The sequence below is a fragment of the Limanda limanda genome, chromosome 10 (genome assembly GCF_963576545.1).
Source record: "Limanda limanda chromosome 10, fLimLim1.1, whole genome shotgun sequence".
NCBI classification, from domain to species: Eukaryota; Metazoa; Chordata; class Actinopteri; order Pleuronectiformes; family Pleuronectidae; genus Limanda; species Limanda limanda.
The window spans coordinates 7914482-7934717 of NC_083645.1; the positions used below are offsets into that span (position 1 = coordinate 7914482).

Sequence of the window (20236 nt, forward strand, 5' to 3'; positions counted from 1 at the left end):
AATGAGGCTAGCAAAGCCAGATATAGCAGGAGCAGAGGCCGACATTTCCTACATGAGATGGAAACTGTTGACCAATCACAACCAACTGGACCAGCAGGCCAATCAGAACAGACTCAACTTTATCGAAAGGGGGTGGGCTTTAACGAGACAGGAGATCAAACCAAACGTTCCAGACAGGTTAAGGTTACATTTGATTTCGATGATGCTTTGATCCAAGCGAGTTACAATAAGTGCCTTCAACCATGAGGGTACAAACACAGCACAACGGGAATCAATTAAGTACAATTTGCTTAAAAAAAGCCAAACTACAAGTGCTACATAGAAGTGCCATATAAGTGTAACTAAGGTTAGGTTTAGGTATGACTCTGTCATGTTTAAGGCTGGCGATATGGTTCTGGTTTGGCTCTCCACAATGAATGGAATTCAGTACAAAGTCCTTACAAGGGTAGCTACGCAGACCTGTGTGTGGTTGTGTATTAGTGTAGTGGCCTCACCAGGGCAGTGAGGCGGCTGCGTGCGTTCACGGCGTGCTTGAGAGCCAGTTTGATCATTGACGGCAGTCGAAGAACAACAGCTTCCATGTCCTGCTCTCCCCTCATGGAACCAGCCAGCTTCCCCAGTCCCTCTACGTAGGTCCTCCAATGAGGTTGCACCTCGGCCGCTCCACCCAGGCAGCTCTGCATCACTGCCTGACAGAAACCTCTGCAGGCTGGTGGCCCCAGCATGCCCTGGCAGTGCGGGCAGTACCACAGCCTCAGCAGGGCCTTGCTACAGTCCCGGCTGGGCCGCAGGTGGTCCGTCGTGTTGACAACCTCAATGCCCAAGTTCAGTGCCTGCAGGAACACCCGTGTAGCCAGGAGGGAACGGGAAAGACGGGTCATCATCAATTTGGGATAAGGGCCAAATGCTGCTGAGTCCTTCCAGGCTCCTCTTATACATTCCTCAGACGCAGCGGACACACTGCCTCCCAGCAGGCGGCGGTATGCAAGGGGGAAGAGGCGGCCATAGAGCACCGCCACCATGTGGTCCACTGTGGAATCTGAGCCAAGGATGTAGAGTGCCATGTCGAGGAAGAGCTGCCCGACCGAGCTCTGGGCCCCACCTCCGAGCCCTGGGAACTCCAACTTCAGCATGGCCAGGGTGGAGTTGCGTCCATGACGCAGCACCAGGTCAAAGGCCTCTGAAAAGAGGGAGACAGAATAAGAGATGAGGAGTCAGATGAGGTGAAATGCAGGCCACCTTTTGAAAGCTGTTGTGTATGTGGGTGACGATACAACTCAGGGTAGCACACAAACTGTGACAAGCTGTCAGAAAATAGGCAGCAATTTAGCTCCAAAACATGAAACAGTCAAATAGATGCATTTCCTCCATAACACCCACCCCATCCTTAATGATCACAGTCACAGAACAACCTCCCACACACAGCCTCCCCTCTTCCCCTTTTACCCAGTTTTTCTCGATCTGTTGTTTTCTCTAATGGGAACGTTCAAACACGTACAGAAATTAAAAACCCAAACATACATAACATTCCAATAATAGAAGATTATTTAAAATATAAAGAGGAAAAAGCGAGGTGCTCAGAGTATCTTAAATAGTCTTTTACCAACCTGAGTAAATATTAGTCAATTAATCAATACATGAGTCAGTTAATGGCAGAGGCTAATGGCATTAGTCAGTTAATGGGTGATGCCTTCAGGGAACAAAAAGAACACAAACGGCATGCAGGAGGGAGGAGGGGTCCATGGGCAACGTGAGGAGGTAAAATATTAGGATGGCGTCTCTCTGCACAAAGTGAAGTCTTATCATGAAGGTGGCACAAGAAGCGACAGAGTGCTATCATCGACCCGCTTGCAAAATAAGTGAGGACCTCACAACAGAGGGGATTTAAAGCTCCATTACTGAACGTAGCGGGGGAGCATCAGAGAGAGACTCAGTGAAATGAAGCATTGGACAGGAGAACAGCGAATTTGTTGGAATCCCATTTAAATCCAGTCCTCTACATCACTTTGTTGAGAGATACAGCCACAGCTGTTCTGTGAGGGCTGAGGGGGACTGGAAGCACTGGTTTAGGGGACATTAGTGGAAGTGATTGGTTTTTGTGCTACAGCAGCACTCTGTCCACGCTGATTTTTTTCCAACGCTCGGATAGTTTAATTTCTTCCTTTTCTCTGAGGTCAAATGAGGCTCAGCCTTCACAGGGCTCTGGGTCCTTGGACAACTCTTAGGAACAAAGTGACGGCTCTGCCTCTTTTGTGTGGGACATATAATGTGTTTCTGTGACTAGTTATAAGGATATGGACGTCTATATGAGATGATGACAACATTAGCAAAGGAAATGAAACACCACTCCTCCATACTATGTGGCTCTGTGACCTCTGAAAGAAGAATGAACACAATCTTCTTTCATAACTTAAATCAGAGTTTAATTCAAAAGAAAAATATGTTCAGTGGACTCAAGGGTTTTGCTGGAGCAGTAACAAAAGTCAGTCAGAGTTGTGGGTTCTGAGCATGACTCATTCCCAATTTTTGTATTAAATTGAATGGCCATTACATTACAACACATAGCAAACTTAGCCCCAATTTGTTGTATGTCCAAGCAGCACCACGCCATATTCAGCACAGGACAGTTCTCACACAGGATGCGGGTTTACTCACGTTCTACTTTTGTTCGTCTGACTGACTACGCAAATGAATGTTCCAAAAATCTAAGATCTAATATTTGATGTTGAAAAGTGTGACTATGCTCCACTCAAAATGGGACTCATAATGACAAATATTTTTAGGGTTATGGACAAAATAAATAGCTAAATTTAAATAAATGTATTCAAAAGATGGTTTCTGTCATTTTCTATATAATATACTAATTTCCCTGATGTTTGTTCAAGTGTTCTAACTTTCACAGTAAGTTTGGTTTTCATTTCTTATTTTATAATATAAAAATGGGGGGAAACGTCATGCTTGATATCTGAGATGACTCACAATCACACAAACAGCCCTGTTTTCTAGTTTCTGTTTCATTTGCCACATTAGCTATTACCAGATCATGTTATTAATGAACCAGTGGAAAACTATCAGTGGATAACTTTGATATTGAGAAAACCTTAAAGAATAAGATGAATCTTTGGGCAAACTCTGTGACGTTTTGTTTCTCTATGCTTACTCAGCAGATTTATGGACATCTATTCAAGATAGACATCCTAGATAATAATGTCCTTAGGAAGTGTAAGTCACACTGTCAATGTGGGTCAATCTTTGACCTATTTGAGGTATGACTCCGACAAGGATTCTTTTTCACATCCCCAAGGCCCAATTGTCCTATAAAATTCAATCAGGCTGCACCAAATTCCCCCCACAATCTTAGCCGTCGGTCTTCTAAATATGCCTGATTCTTTTCATAAAGATATCCGCATTATTTCTTGAGAAATTGATAAAAATGTTTTTAAAAATAAATAATAAGTCCTGGATCCATGCCTTTAATCAAATCCACTCCAAAAGTTAATGGGTTCTCCCATCTGCATAATCCTTCTAAAAGACGCAGAGCAATGAAACATATGCACAGTTACTTCAGTATAAATGATAGTGCCAAAGTCGAGTGTCTATTGCAATAGTTTGGGCAATTCCCAGATGAAATTGAATAAGCATAAATTCTCAATCTTCTCTAAAATAAGTTATTTTACCTTGTTGTCCAAGCCTCATTTGAAAAGGCACTGTGGGTTGAGTCAGTGTGGGTCTGAATTTGATTTTTTTTCGAGCCAAAACAATGTGTTACTCCAAGATGATCATAAAAGAAGATTTTTTTTAAAATTCACTGAATCGAGGGAATCTTATCTGCAGTTCCCACATGAGACTCAGTGGTTAACGTTCAGCAGAATTCATTAAGTGCTGTGTTAAGCAAACTGTTTATCCCACTTCTTCCTCAGTGGAGGAGAGTGCTCCACCATTGTGCATGTGAAACAGGGTGGAAGACAGCATGTGTGTTAGGCAAAACAGTTGTCGGATGACTAAAGGTTAAGAAAAACATTTATGGGTGTTTGGGTGAGTACGAGAGGATGCTTGGGACCAGCACACATCTGTTTAGATCTTCAGGCTACCACCGCCCTGCTGCGCCTCTGAGGCACTTCCCTCTGTGATCAATGAGCAGGCAGATGTGCAGATTGCCAGCCGAGACAAGGAGACGGCGCGGGAGGAGGGAAAGACACGCCCTCACACAGACGAGCAGAAAAACACACTCGCAGATACAAAGTCTTCTATCTCTGGTAGGATATGAGCAAGGAGCACTTATATTTGGCTATTGATTGATTAATCAGAAAATGCACCCTGAAGCCATCCTGCCTGGGTTTGCTTGGTGATACGAAAGCCTCTTACGTCAATCCCTGTAATTCAGCTGCTACCTGTAGTATCTCTTACACCACAAAGAGATGAGCCACTTTGTAATGGTAAAGCGAAAGACTAGAGGGCTCTTCATAAATGCAATTCAATGGCTCTGGGGGTCATGGTAAGAACCATTGTGAGCCCATTTCCTGCGCACGCCGCCCGCTCTCTTTCATCAGTGAAAAGCCTGCGTGGGATCAGGTATCCGCTAATGGAGGGGGAGAGGGGGCTGTGTGTCAGGGACCTGGGACATTCTGGATCCAGCTGCAGGAGGTCAAGAGCACACACACTGCATGAAAAGAAGCGTTTGTGTCAATCTGTGTCGCAGAGAAGTGTTGGCACATCCTTCGGTTAACGACTTTCACACGTATCTGCAGGCAGCAAAGGAAACGCTCAGGGTTCCTGCAGTTGTCAAGCCTGTGAGCTGTTGAGATTTGACCCCCCCTGCTCCAACTCCTAGAGGACGCTTTCACATGCAAATGACAATGCTCTGAGCTTCACAAATGCAAATCAGTTTCCCTGAGAGCAGATAACACCAATGTGTAAGAGGCACCAACAAACTATCTGGCTGAGTAAACCAGGCTTAAAATAAATATTAAACCTGAAATTTTAAATTGTTCTTAAGTAAGTAAGTGTGCTATAATGAATTATATTGTATACCACGAACAAAGGTCAATGCAGTCAAAAGAAATGAAACAATGCACTTTATTTCAAATTTTTATTGTCATCCAAAACAATCCTAAATCTCAACAACTGTACAGAGTGGCATGATTACAGTCACTTTTTCAATTGTGCTGGTTAAATGCACAGAGGAAGTGTAAACCACACCTCTACCAGCAAATAAATGATGCTGGGTATGATCATCTGTGTCCTGTAAGCTCCAAACTTCTACTGGCTTTCCATAAAAATATCTGTCCTCCCAAAATACTGGCATCAAATTCACATGTCAATGGCAAACTAAGCTGTTCCATGAATTATAAATGGTACATTTTCACCACTACTTTCAAAATTGCTATGAAACATTCATTGATTTAATGATTTATTTTTTCAGTGTAATATTTAATCCCCCATGGACTGCACAGTGACAAAACACAGCAGCCGGCTGTTTGGATACAACATACATCTCCACTCAGTTTGATTATTATTTTAAATATAAAGGAGACACAATATAGAGCTTAAATTCCTTCATAATTTGAACTTCAATTGTCTAATTGTTGTTATTAAACTTTCTCAGTATTCCATTAAAACAGTCAACACTTTTATCCAAAGCGACTTACAATAAGTGCATTCAACTATAAGGTTACGAACACAGAACAGCGTGAATCATGTGTGTAAATGTACTAAACACCACAAAAAATAAACCTGGCCTCAGTCAAATACTTATCCCATGTGAAGTAACCGCTGCTCACGTCACCCGCTCGCGTCATCAGCTGATGGACTCGTCCAATCAGAGCCTCGTAAACGCCGTGCAGCAGCGTCGAGTGTCCCGCAGACAGGAAGCGGGTCGTGTTTAGCTTGTCCCGTACGAGTGACTCTGTTTTCGGGGTAAATAACTTGCTGAAGTCGACACGACGCTGTTCCCTGGAGGAGAAGATGAGTGCGTGTGGAGGCAGAGCCGCGGGCCCGGTGTGGACGAGTCGAGGCGGAGAAGACGGATGCACAGTCCCTGAGTTACGGTGAGCTAGAGACGCCATGCTAACCACTAAGCTAACTGGTACATCTGAAAGCATGTCCGCCACTCTTTGGGATAGCGAGAAAGTTGCTAAAATACGAATACAGCATCGAGTGCTGGAGCAGATCTAGTGCATGTGTAAATATGTATGAATTGCTTAGATGTAACAGTTTGTTCTCGTTAAGTTTTTTCATCAACGTGACTTTTTTCTGTATGTTTTCACAGCCTCAGCCCCCCCCCCCCCCCCCCCCCCCCCCCCACACACACACACACACACACACACAAACTAAGAGGCGTTAGGCTGAGACGCTGAAAGTCCGGATTTAAAGTGCAGAAAATTAAGCCATTGAATGTAAGTATATGTTTATGAATTGTTTTGGTGTTTTTTTGCTGTGGATCTTCCAACGGTGATGCAGCGCGGCTATTTCCGTTTATTAATAATAAAGTCATGTTACATGTGTTGTTTTCCAGCTGCCTGTCCATGACGTACAAAGACACACTATGAGCCAGTATGATCCGACCAGACCTTACATCAGCATTGAGGAGTTGTCGGAGAAGAAAGAGGGTAAGGTTATATTCATTAAATAATTTTCCAGTTACATGTAAAGGTGTATGTTGTCATTGAACTGTGCTAATTTTACTGAATGTGTTTACAGCTGATTGAAGCGGGACAGATGACATGGATCCATCCTTCCACAGCCAGGAGCACACCGACCTGTGTCCCACACTTCATATAAGACTGGAAGCTACACTGGATCTCACAGCTACACACCACAGACGTCTACACACTGGAGAAGATTCAGACAGAGTCCCACAAAGAAGTCATGACCCAGAGGCTGCAGAGAAACATTTCAAGCCTCATCTGAGTTTTTGTACAATATTTTTGCTGTATGTAAATAAAGCTTACACTCCACATATACCTTGTTCACATTTGTTCCCTGTACAATATGTTCACCTATAGCATCAAGCATCACATGAATGTTTAGTTTTAATTAACTGCAGTGCTTTTGGTAAAGGCTTACTTATAAATAATAATAAATATTAATATATACATTTTTATTATAAATATTGTGTGGGAGGGGCTTACCCCACGTGCGGAATGCTGTGACCCCACGTGTGCACTGCAATGACCCATAAGGTGACCAATAGCAACACTTCTACCAGCCAATCACGAGTGACATTAGTTTCAAGGGTCTGTGGTTTCCTCCAATGGTGAGTAGAGAGAGGTTCTAGCCAGCGGCTGGACTCCGATTCATATGCTAATTAGATCACACGTCGCGATCGGTCCGCGAGGCTCAGCGAGCCCCCCCGCGGCTCTCTCCTTTGTTCTCCAAATCCCCCTTAAGGTCCGCAAACGCCGATAGACCCACCTTGTCTTCACTGGCGAACGCCGAGGTAACATCATGGAAACAGTTGGTTACAGCAGGGGATTAGGCCTGTCCGTAGAGGTTCACTGTGACAATAATACTGCTTTTCGTCTAGTGACATTACCAGAGCCGGAGCCCTCAGAAACATATTGGGTCACGCTTAAAATTAGCAGTAGCATATATTTTGTGTCGGTTTCACAGATGGAGGCAGAAGGCTGGCTGCAGGAAAACTGGTCCTCCTCTGAGACTCTGGGCTTTTCACAGACATGGCTTAAAAGGAAATGTCTCTGCCTCTCTGCTCCTCTTTTACCTCTGTCCACATAAACTCCAGCCAGATAATGTTTACCCCCAAGGATTCTAGGCCTCTCCACTTCCTTGGGCATACAAATACAGATATCAGATCCATTAAAGGTGGGGTAAACCATATTAGTTGAATACACCTTTTGTTAAATTCTGCTAATATCTCCTTACTAGATGCAAGTTCTGTGTGTGCACAGAAAATAATCAGGTTTAAACCTGGCTCTGTATTTTGGAAACATAGAAAACTGGACGAACAGAACAGCACAACACTGTTGCAGCCAATCAGCAACAAGGGTTTTCATTAAGTGCACAAGACGAATGTCTCTGAAAGGTCATGAACAGTGCATGCTAGTGATATGCTGATCCTCTTTCTCTGCGCGATGTTTAGTACATTTAAAACAAGTGGAAGCATCACAAGTAACATCTCAAACAAAATAATAAAATAATTCCTCTGCCTTCTACAATCGAAGATAACGTACACCACCAGTGTTTCAGAGGGTATCAACTTCTGTTAGCCACCGGAAATGTTAACAACACTATCTCACAGATTCTGTTCGTTAGACATGTAGTTTGAGTGAATACAGAGGAAATGTTTGTGGTCGCCGATTCCAACTCTTTGAGATTAAGCATTGAAGGGAGGGGTGTAACAGTCGTTGCTTAGAGTGAGTTACCCCATTGTTAAAGGAAATCCAGTCTTCAGCGAGTACACAGAGCACACAGCGACTCGGCAGTACTACATCTATCATCATATCTTCTTTCTCTGTGTATCATGTCATTAATCAGAGACACCAATTACACCCTGATCAGGAGCAGCAGATTTCAGGTTATCTAAAGAGTAAAATAAATCTAATAAATCTCTGTCACAGTGAGGTCACTTATTTCTGACATCTTTCAGCTCTGAGTGACTCCAGCTCTCACATCAAACCGGCTTTTCATATAATCTATGACAGGCCCGTCAAATGAACATATTTGATGTTCATGAGGCCGGCCGTAACATAAGTCAGTTCTGTTGCTCACAACACACAGGACCGACGGACTGACCGCTGACTGTGGCTGACACGCTGCAAAGGCAGACACACACACACACACTCATCAATCAGCAGCCTGTGCACCCATTATCCCCAGGAGAGGAAAACATCAATAAATTAAGCAGCCAATGAGACTCATCCATTTGGCTGATGGAGTGTCACCTCTAGCCGCCACGGAGACGGATGGAGGAGCTGCTGCCACCTGGTCCCGGTGACAAAACAGAACCTGTCCAGGACACCGAGAGAGGACCGGCAGGAGAGACGTTCAGAAAGACATGAGTCAGCACACTGTGAGTCAGGCAGAAACCTTGTATACTCAAAGTCTCACACAAATTAATAAAAAACTATTTTTAGCTTGGGAAACTTTGGAATAGCTTGTATGTAAAAGTTGATTTACACACACAAACACACACACACACACACACACACACACACACATTCAGTTATAATCTCATGAGCCTGTCTACAACAAAAGCAGCATCTGTTCATTGACTATAAACAATATGTTGTTTTTCCAGACACAATTCAGTCAGCCCCCGTCAAAGCAAACCTGTCCCAGGTAACCTGAGATCCGCTCCACCTGACGAGCGGCTCTTGCGGGACTGCCGTGTGTCTGAGTGCGAGTGCCGGGGGCATGTGGGATGGCGGCGGCGGTGGCAGGAAATTGGGCAGGGCGGGGATGGTTGTTTCCAGGAACAAAGCAGGCAGGATGCTGGTAAGGCCCACTTAGCATCACCAGCGGACCATGAGGGCCAATGGACAGCGGGGCAGAATGAGACATGTATTAGGTTACTCCATCTGTTAGAGAGCACCGAGTCAACACACACACACACACACACACACACACACACACACACACACACACACACACACACACACACACACACACACACACACACACACACACACACACACACACACACACACACAGACACACACACACACACACATACACACAGATGAACACTATACAATCACACAGTGCACAGCAGTGGCCAGGTGGTGATAGTGTGGGCGAACATTTGGCAGACCTTAGCAGGAGGGCAAGGTGTGAGTCAGGTGTAAGGACTACACACACACACACACTAGCAGTTGAAACTTTCCATTCATTTATCTTCCTCCCCATGACATTTTGGAACATGTTTCCCCAACAGCTAAGCAACAGAAGGAAAAAAAAAATCATCTGACGCACTTATTACCTGAAGTGCACTATCATAAACAAATTATGTAAAAAGGGTTTTTCACTATGTCACACAGAGAATCTGTCGATCTTATCCATTTATACTTTCTCATACATTTTTTTAATTTCTTACAGGATCATTTCACTTTGTGTCTTGTTTTTTGAGTATGTGGCATAATTTCAACTGTTATGACAGCACTGGATTCACCAAATTAAGCATTAGAGATCAGTAAACCTGTCATCTAAGTCCAACAGAGGAAGAAATATGAACACATGGTATTCTACAATCCCAATGTAATTTTTAACTACAACAATTATGGCCCAAACTATAAAAATACGACTTTGTGGTAGGATTAGTAAGTTGTTTCTGAATTGTTGAAGCGTATTCTGGTTGAAATCCTCTTCACTTCCTGATTACGTCAATAAAGTTGTACGAAAAAAGAGAATTATCCTTTAAGTTCTGAAGAATAACTGTATAAAAGCTAAACCACAAATATGAAACTTATGGTATTTTCAGTGAGTGTAGTTCATCCCTGCTGACAATGAGTGTTGATTAGAGAAGTTTGGCAATACTTCAGCTACCAGCTGGAAACACTTGACACAAGTGGTTTGCTTGGCCTGAATTTGACTACAAATTGGTTTGTGTAAAAAAGACTCATCATCACAAAAAATCATCAACATATGAATATCCATACGTTGTAAAAACAGGACCTCATATACAGTGATCATAAAATAAGCCCAAGAACAATAAGCCACAACCAAATGACTTCCCATCTGCTCATATCCTAATAAAAGACCGGCAGCTCTGGCTCAGACCAATACTGCCGTTCCCAGCTGATACAGAATATGCCATGCTGCTTCCTCTGCCTCCATATTTCTGTCCTTCACCATTGACTCCATCGATCTCTGGTGCTGCGGTCCTGGCAGAGTTCAAAGTTGAGCTGTACTCTATCTCGGCCCGGCAAGCAGGCGCTGTCAGAGGACACGGTGTACAGCAGAAGAGAGGACACAGCGAGGTGGAAAGGACACAAGGGCAAAAGTGAACTGGAAAAACACGGAGAGCTGGAGGGGAGGAGGACGAGGAGGAGGAGTAGGAGTAGGAGGAGGAAGAGGCAGGGGGTTTGGAGGATAGCGCCAGAACGTGTGGAGAGAAACATTCAGCGAGGCAGGCTTTGAAGCTGCATTCAAAGGCAGCTGGAGTCATGCAATGCCAGAACTGTGAGACACATCGCACAAAACTCTCGCCAAAACTCGGCCACGGGTGAGAGAGAGCCGACACTCCAATCAAACGCTCGCCTGGCGTGCACAAAAAAAGAAAATCCACATAAAGTAGATACATCTTCCGACTCCGAGGAATCCTAGCAATCCAAGTGATACTTGAGTGAAAGGCTATTCCAATAATGGATCACTTACCCGCACACAGACCGAAACATAGAGGAAGGGTAAACACACACACACACACAGACACACCGCTCTTGTTGCTCTCCAGAGTTGTGATTCGGGGATGTTGAGGAGAAGCCGTCCAGAGTGAAGCAGAGATGAGAGGGGTCATGGCGAACACAGCTTGAGTGCTCCTCTCCAAATCAAGCATCCCAGCTCTATTAATCCACTATGCATTAATCTAAGTAGATCCTGTGGTTGAAGATGAATACACTCTCCACTTATTCACCCCCCGTCTATCTTTCATGCTAACGAACCATCACGCCCATGCATCGGCTTAATTCTATACCGCTCCCTTTTAGGCACAAACAAAAATTACAGAGGGAATATTTGCATCACCTTGTCATGAAGTGCTAAAATGGTGAAAAATGAGACTCTATCCTTTTTGTAGTCGTGCTTAGGAGACATGAAAGAGATAAAAGAGCGATGGACTGAACCGGAGCAAACTTACAAAAGAAAAGCAGCGAGGGGATACAGACTGTTTTTGTAATTCTTGAAGCAGATGGGTGCACAGTGTGGGATAGAGAGAGCGAGAGACACAAGGAGTGTGAAGATGGAGAGAGAGAGATGGAGTGAGGCGCAGGAGGGATGGCTGTGGACGGATTCTGCCTTAATTGTGACTACGAAGCTGCAGAGAAGACAAAGAAGTTTGAGAGGATTAAAAGTCGTGGTTTTTGTGTCTGGCGCTCTGCGGCTTCACACAGAGATTTAAGTCTTTGTGACCTCATATTAAAGGCTAATGTTAAAACACAAGTTACCTCACTCTCATTAAGTTACACACCAATGAACAAAGGAGATGACAAGAAATTTGACTTAATACAAGCTGAAATGAATAAATAATTCAAAGACCACAACCTCCTTCAAAAGACCAAGACACTCATGATGTTCTTTCACACTTTGTGGTTTCCTTTTGATCCTTTTGAGTTTCTTTGTAATTATTTTACCTCTATTTACGGTCATTTTGTGTCTCCATTGTTATTTTGTCAGTGTTATTATACTGGATATTCTCAGATCAAGGCTAGTGACGTGATTTGATGAGGCCTTTGCTGTTTGAGCCTCCAAACAGTGGGAACATAATTAGTGTCTTTTACCACTCATTAAAAAAATGATATAATCAGGGAACCTTTGTTTTATGATTGACACATGTAGTGTTTTTTTTATTGTGTGAATCTTCATCAATTAAAACTTCACAGGGGTATTATTTTATTATTAGTAGTATATTTTGCACCTGCCTGTGGTTCAATTTGTTCCTATTTGTGGTCATTTTGCGTCTCTGTGGTCAATTCATGTCTTGTAGCAATTTCATTGGCCCCTGGCCTTAGGGCCCCTTGATCCCTCGGCCCTCTGTCTGAAAAGCCCGTTCAGAAAAACCCATCCATGTGGCATGTGTCTTGCTGTGTTAATAATTAATCGTTGGTTATATTGGCTCTAATGGCACATTCATCATATGTAATGATATACAGTGTGCGAAATGAACGGTAGTATACTGCTACATACTGTGTTTACTTTCTTACAGTGCAGAACTGCCATGAAGATGACTTATTCTCCTCCTTCCATGAAATCAAATGGGCCGTGAGTGTGTGTGTGTGTGTGTGTGGGTGGGTGTGTGTGTTATTGTGTTTGTAATTGACTGCCTGAGCCCCTGAGGGTTGAAGGACATCAATGACAGTTTCATTACAGAGCTGCAAAGTGCAGAGTAAGGGCCTCAGTGTTTACTGTATCTCCTCCTTGTGACAAATGCAACTTAAAACACTGAACAGTGTGTGTTGTGTTGAGCTCGATGGAGCAGAGATCATTGACTTGAAGCAAAGGATTCAACATTACCAACCGTTTTCTACAGGAAGATTTCAACCATAGTATAAAGTTAAACACAGGATGGCCTCGGGGAGAAATAATGTGCTGACAGGCATCGATGTGGAAATTTTCACCAGCAGCAGTTTTACAAAAAGTAGTGGAAGAAGAAAGGATCAAGCTGGGATTTTTGCGGATGGCAGAAAGTAACCTCAACAGGTCTTTAAATACAAGAAGGGAAAAAATGTTGTACCCTGCTGTTCCGCACAAGTCTGCAAACTGCAGCTTGCAAGTTGTTGGAATAGGTGTTGCTGAGCAGGGAGGTATCTTGAGTGAAATGCATGGTGGGAAGGGCGAGGAGGTCAGGCAGCTGAGGAGGAAAAAGATCAGCAGGAAATAACTGAAATACCCACAGGCTATGAAAAAGGGAGGTGGCGGGACTCGATTTATGCTGATTTTTTTTTTGACAGACTGACTATGAGACAGTCACCAAAAACTGGGGAAGTTATCAGAGCAAAGATACAATGCAGGGAGAGAGCTTTGGAGTTTGTAAAGGAAAAGGATCGGCTGTCTCAGAAAACAAAAAAAAATGCTTCGAAATGACAACAAGTCGAACAGTGAAGTGCAAAGAACAAGTTCCCAAAGCCAGCTTTTCAGAAGATGACAGAGAATGCATCAGTGCACTGCTGTTAACTGGAAGCCTCCCTCGTTACACTGACAACCACAGAGAATGCTCGGAAGAGACGGAAACGGGGAATGAGTAGAGGCAGCATTTTACAAGGTTCATTTAAAATTTCTATAATAATTCGTCACATACTCCTCTTCAAGAAAACCATACACATGCGATCATGATGGAGTTAAATCATCCTCATTGCAAGACATATTTTGGCAGTTCACCTGCACAACCCGTCAGCTCGCTTCTGTCTTGTTTCACTAGCATTTACAGACTCATAGTTTCAAATTCAGGTACATGCTGAATCAAACTGCTCTAAAAATGTAATATCAGATGGAACATATTAGGGCAGACGCTTAATCCAGACTACCAGACAGGCTATTTTTGCTTTGTGCGATGAGTGTCTTCAAAAACGTAATATCTCAAAAATCTGTGTAACCTAAGATAAAAGGATGTTAGTCAATAAGCAACAATAAATGATGAAGTACTGAAGGTGTTGAAAGATATCCATTCACCAAGATGACCATCTTTCTCTGCTCCTCTCAGGCCAGTCTTTGTCACCTATGTATAAACCTGCATATAAACAGATGCAGGTTTCTCACAGTAATACATTCTCTGTAGAAACACCACAGAACATAAACTAGTTAGTGACGCCTGTGCTTACCTTCTACTAAAAATGTCTATAGCTGCTTTCACCCATGCACTGAACTCTGTAGTTGCTCCGTATTTTCTCCAGCAGGTGTGAATGCAAATGTCCGAATGAGAGGCTCAGCCATTTCTGCTGACTTTCTCCGCCTGGCCTCCTAGTATAAAGTCCTTAGGGACGTAGATGTCAAAAAAGTTTTTGGTGAAGATCCGACATTGGTGTCAGTGTGCTGTAAAGAAAATCAAGTGATCGCTGCAGTGGAATGATTAGGTCACTTCCTGCCTCTGTCTGCTGCACCTGGCACCCGAACCTCTCGCTGGATGTGTGAAAGGCTGACTGTGCGTAAACTCCGTAGCCAATTGTACAGATTTTACCCGCAGGTCATGTCTGAAAAATACTTATTTAACACTAAAGCTGTGTCTCAATCCAGGGGTTTTATCTTCAGAGGCTAGACTCTCCCATTTGGAAGGTTTCCTTTTATCACAGAGACGAAGGCTGCAACAAGTGGATCTTTCTGGCCCAATCGATCACATGATTCATTGTGCTTCAGCGACCAACCTTTTTTCACTAAAGTAATGACGCCATCCAATGCTTGAGTACCTCGCTCAACTCAACTTTACTATCACTACTACAAAAACCGAGGGCAATCGAAACTTTCTCATCGTGTCCAATTTCAGCTCAGTTGCTAGGCAACAACAATAAGGCCGGGACCAGCTGGTGACACAGATCACCAAAAATCCTGTGTAGACCAGTCCTTCTCATTTCGATTTGGCCTTCAGGGTCTACGCGGCTCACGAAGGAGGGGGTCTTCTTGGGCCGGGTAGACTGTGTCCTCTGGAGGATGCAACCCCTGAATTGAGACACAACTTCACACTATAGCTAATTTAAAAACATGTTTTATATGTTCCCATGCTGCTCTGTGTTTGTTCAATAAGTACACTACTTTCTGCAACACCAATGGTTCGTCCAAAATCAAGTAAATACAAAAGTTGTAAGTGAAATTAACAAGTAGATATGAAGTGAACACAACTTAAAATAACAAATACTTACTCTTACTAATATTTTTCAATGCAATTAAATCACAATAGGCTATTTCTCTTGGTTTTCTGTCCTCAGTCTGCACTTCCCTGCACATGGAATTATTTGTACAGCACGTTTGACTTCTTTTTGCCAAGAAGGTTATTATCATCGCTGTTTGTTTGATAGTCTGATTGCTGAATTATAGAAAAACTAGTCAAACTTGGTAGAAGGGTGGTGTATGGGTTAAGAGAGTTTTATTGTCTCCACACTTTTGAGTCTCTTAAACAAACCTTAACACTTTACATGTGTTTTTTTTGTGTAGCTGAGTTCTGGACATGACACTAGCAAAACCCATTCTTCAATTGGCAGTCCAGTGTATCTTTGAATTGTGACACAGTCATCATCCAATCATCTTTCATTTTCATGTTATAATTGCATGTGTGAGAATCTCCACAAATTATGTGATAGCTATGACTTAAGTATAACATGTTTCTAATAAACAGATTGATTGTAATCATCTGCTGGAGTAGCAGGAAATGTGTGTTATCATGTAAAATGTACAACCCTGCCATTAATTCAAGTTTATATTCATTTAGGAAGAGTCATATGGTCATAATGTGACCAGTGGGATTAATTAATCAGAGTCACTGACTGGCTCAATGAAGCCCATGCAGACTATCTCTCCCTCTGTTATCCTCCCAAACTTGGCTCTAGTGTCTAGTGGCATGTTGTTGGACATGAAGGGACACAGTATTCATTTTCCAGGACTGCTACTACGCCACACTAAAATATGGATATGGCTCTAAACCCAGCAAAAGAGTTTCACAACGCCCCTGGTGACTCAGACTACAAGTGTAACAGATGTCCTGAGATTTGGGGATTATATCCGTTTGTGAAATAAAAAAGAGAAACAATCTCTCAGCCAAAGATGATGAGGAGGAATTCTGAGCTCAAACAGCAAGACAGAGAATAATCACTTTGTGCCCATAAACCCCTTTAATCTGGAGGCAAATATTTCCCCATCCAGGCATGATGGCCCAGTGGTGAGCAAATTATAATAAAGCAGCAAATTTAGATTGATAATGGAAGTAAAAGCATTTCTTGGTTTTGAAATCACACAAGCGTGATTGGCACTACATTCAGCCAGAGAAACAACACAGCATGTGATGTATTCTGACAACTGAAAAATGCATTCGGCTTTAAACCACTGTGCTGCGAAAATAACATTCCAAAAGCAAACATAAAACAATCTGGTTAAAGCCTTTTACAGGACCTTTAAATGTGTTTTACTTTTGGAATTTACCACAACACTGGATCTCCCAAAAATTGCCATTACGATGCGTTGCATAATCTCCTGTTTGAATTCAGCATGGTGATGAAGGGATTCATTTGGAAAGACATCAGGGGAAACGTACAGTACGACTAAGGGCAGCAGAGCGGATACGGATTAGAAGACAAAAGCAGTGTTATGCATGTAAACAGCTTATCCTGGTTTCAGACACCTGGATAACCCATTATCCCTGCCCAGGGAAACGTGCTAGCTGGAGTTCTTCAGAATACGCCATGAGGATGCCGTGGCATGTAAACACTTCATCCACTTCATCCTGTCTTCTGAACGATTTTACTGCTACGAAATCATTGATGGTTGAAAATGATGAAATTATGATGAATACACTGCAAGAAAAAGTCTGATGTTGAAATGTAGATCGAGATATATATTGTCTCTGTTGCTTTCCATCACGGCTGATCTGATGGAGAGGCCATGGTTCAGCAGTATTATGAACACTGAACAAACTCAACCAGTCACTCTCCAATGTTGAGGAATCAGGAGACCCAGACCATCAGTTAATGTGATGATCACCTTAATAAGGCTGAATAACCAGGTTTATCCACCATATTCTGAATAAAAACCAGGATAACACTTAAATACAAGACATGTGCACATATACACTCGACTCCACCCAGTGACTGAACAGAATTGATGCTAAATACCTTTTTTTGTGTTCTTTGTTGATGTAACCTAGCTGTCAGGCTGACTAATTAACATGATGCATCTTGTTTTCTTCTATGTCAAACAGAAATGTAAAACCTACGGATGTGATTTCAGGCGAGGCCTGTGGTGTATTTAATTCTCGATGAAAGGCAGGGACAGTGTCTTCCCAGAGTCTTTACATCTCCATGACAATGCCTGGCAACCCGTGGAGGCTCTGCTCGGACGTACAGCACATATGGATAAACTGCTGTTTGTCAATAAAGCAACAAATCATTATTTATACATGATTTTATCTCATCCAGACTAAATTACTGCAATGCATTTTACTTCAGTATCACCAAGTGATGCATGCAAACATCACAACACTGCTGCCAGGCTTTTTATACGTACAAAGAGAAGTGACCAGATAAGACCAATCCTTGCAGCCCTTCTCTGGTTACCAGAGAGTTTTTGAATTGATTTTAGGATTTTGCTGCTTCTATTTTAAGTCTTGAACGGTCGGGCTCCTGCCTAAACCTGCAATCTGCTATGAACCTGATTGCTGCCTGAGATCCTCTGGCAGGGCTAAACTAACTTTGACAAAATCATGAGACTTGAGACTGAAGGGGACTGGGGTTTTACCTCGGGCCCCTTAGCTGTGGAACTGCTAAGGGAAATCAAGCAGGCAAACTCAGAATCTCCTTTTGAATCTCTTCTAATGAGAAACTTTTGCTCGGTGTATTCTTAACAATTGGTATGGTTGAAAGTATCTATACTAGTATTTAATCTTGTCACATTTCTTGTTTTGGTTTTATTGGTTGCATCATCTGTTTAATTGCAAAGGTCTTTTTTTTGAATGTGCTATATAAATAAGTATATTATTTGGGTCTGAGCACCGAACGGGGAGAGGCCCTATTGAAATTGTAAGGATTTTTCTTATTATTATTTCCCTTTGAAGGACTTTTTCAGGGTCTAGACATGCTCAAAAAGTTATGAGAAATTATGACTTGAAATCACAGAGCCCCCTGGTGGCTACAGGAAGTGACATGTTTTATACTTTGATGAACTGCTCCTGGCTGCTTTACAACATACAGCTCAAACGAGCTCAGTCAAGTCATTGGATCATGGTCAGAATTGTGACATTTCCTCAAACCGTGTAAACATTGATGTAAGGTGAAGGATCGACCTTCGCCAGAGGACACCATGTTGTCGTAACTCCACTGTGCATTGTCCTATCACCACCAAACTTCTGTCACATGATTAGAGTCCAAGCCTGAACAGCCCTATGTATCAATATTTCCTCAGTGTCATAGCGCCAAGTACTGATTTGCCCTGAAACAGGAAGTACTTTGTTAATCCACTCTGCATTATCCAACCGGCTCCAAACAACTGACCTATGATCACAATCCTGACCTGAACACATCCATATATTAATATTAGTTCAGGGTCATCGGCCACCTACTGATCAGTGTGAAAATTAAGTTGTGGTAACATTGTCGAATTGACACAAAATTGCTCACGCTACATCAGAGCCCCTACTTGAACAGATATATTAGTCTGTACGTAATAATAGTGATGGCGCCATCTACTGGCAACAGGAAGTAAGCTTTGTTTTACAACTATCATTCGATTTACATAAAATCTTCCCATTGTGATGTGCTATTTGATAGCGTGGACTGTAATGAGCAATTAGCAGGCAAGGATCGACATCGCGTGACGGACGCAGGAAGTGAAGCGTTTATCCTTGCCTCAGTGAGCAAAACACATGCAACGCAGAGACGTGCACTTGGTCATCGAACGCTCTCTCTCCACCGACTGAAAGAGGCTTCAACGTGCGGGTGCTCGGGCCCGTCAGTGCTATAACGTAGCCCTAGTTATTATTATGATTATGAGGGCCATTGATTCAGCAAATTAGAAAAACATGTTTGTTGTGTCTCTATACAGGAAGCATTTCAGTTGCATTTTTCATGCGTCCATCTCACGTCTCATGCATGTGTGACAGAGCAGATGTGCTGCTAGTTCGATCAAGCTTGTGGTTCACTCATACTGTGTAGAAATCCAACCTAGGGTTATTCATTTGGGACTCTGACTGCAGCCAACTATCAAACACACCGATACACGTGGTGCTGATGCTTTCATCCAACGCTTAGCGCTAAAATGTCAAACTGTTCCTTTAAAAAAACACAAAAAGCATGACAGTAAAAAGAAATTGATGTATGTACAATAGAAGAATCGATATACTGTATAGTAGTATACTTCAAAAATTAAAAATGTTAATAAAATGATTATTAATTATTTGCCCCTTTTTTCTGAATTAACAACTTAATTATCTCGCTAATTCAGAAAAGCAGAGTTGGATTCATTTGGAGGGCGAATTATCCTGTTAATTCATAAAAGACAGCCCTGTTTTTCTGAATTAACAAGATAATTAAGCTATTTAGGAAAAAGAGAGCAGATTTTTTTCTCAAGTAAATGCAATACACTTCTGTACAATGTAAATGATAAAAAACATAAGATCAAATAAAATAAATGTGAGTTATGATAACAGCATTAAAACCGTCAGGAAGCTGGGCTGAGTTTTCACTGCTGCTATCACTGCCATGCGAACTGTCGATATGATTATTACAAAGCATTATGCAAATAAGCATCAGCAAGCATCACTGGATTTGTCTTGTTTTCTGTCTCTGTTCTTCTTTTCTATTAATTACAGGAGGTTTGCAAGAAAAAACAACAACAATCATTACCTTCTCCATACACTGCCTTTTCGAAAGCTAGA

General features: G+C 42.5%; 1 protein-coding gene and 1 long non-coding RNA gene across 2 annotated transcripts in view; one reads left to right on the forward strand and one right to left on the reverse strand.

Annotated features, from left to right (window-relative positions):
• Nucleotides 1-20236, reverse strand: part of gpc3 (glypican 3) — a 116540-nt gene that overhangs the window by 46183 nt on the left and 50121 nt on the right. Inside the window, exon 3 of the mRNA XM_061079871.1 lies at nucleotides 495-1180. Coding sequence (XP_060935854.1) covers nucleotides 495-1180 — 686 coding nt within the window. The remainder of the gene's footprint in view (nucleotides 1-494; nucleotides 1181-20236) is intronic.
• LOC133011904 (uncharacterized) lies at nucleotides 6291-6962 on the forward strand. The gene is made up of 3 exons (XR_009680779.1): nucleotides 6291-6395; nucleotides 6515-6608; nucleotides 6700-6962. It is a non-coding gene; the product is annotated as an uncharacterized LOC133011904 (long non-coding RNA).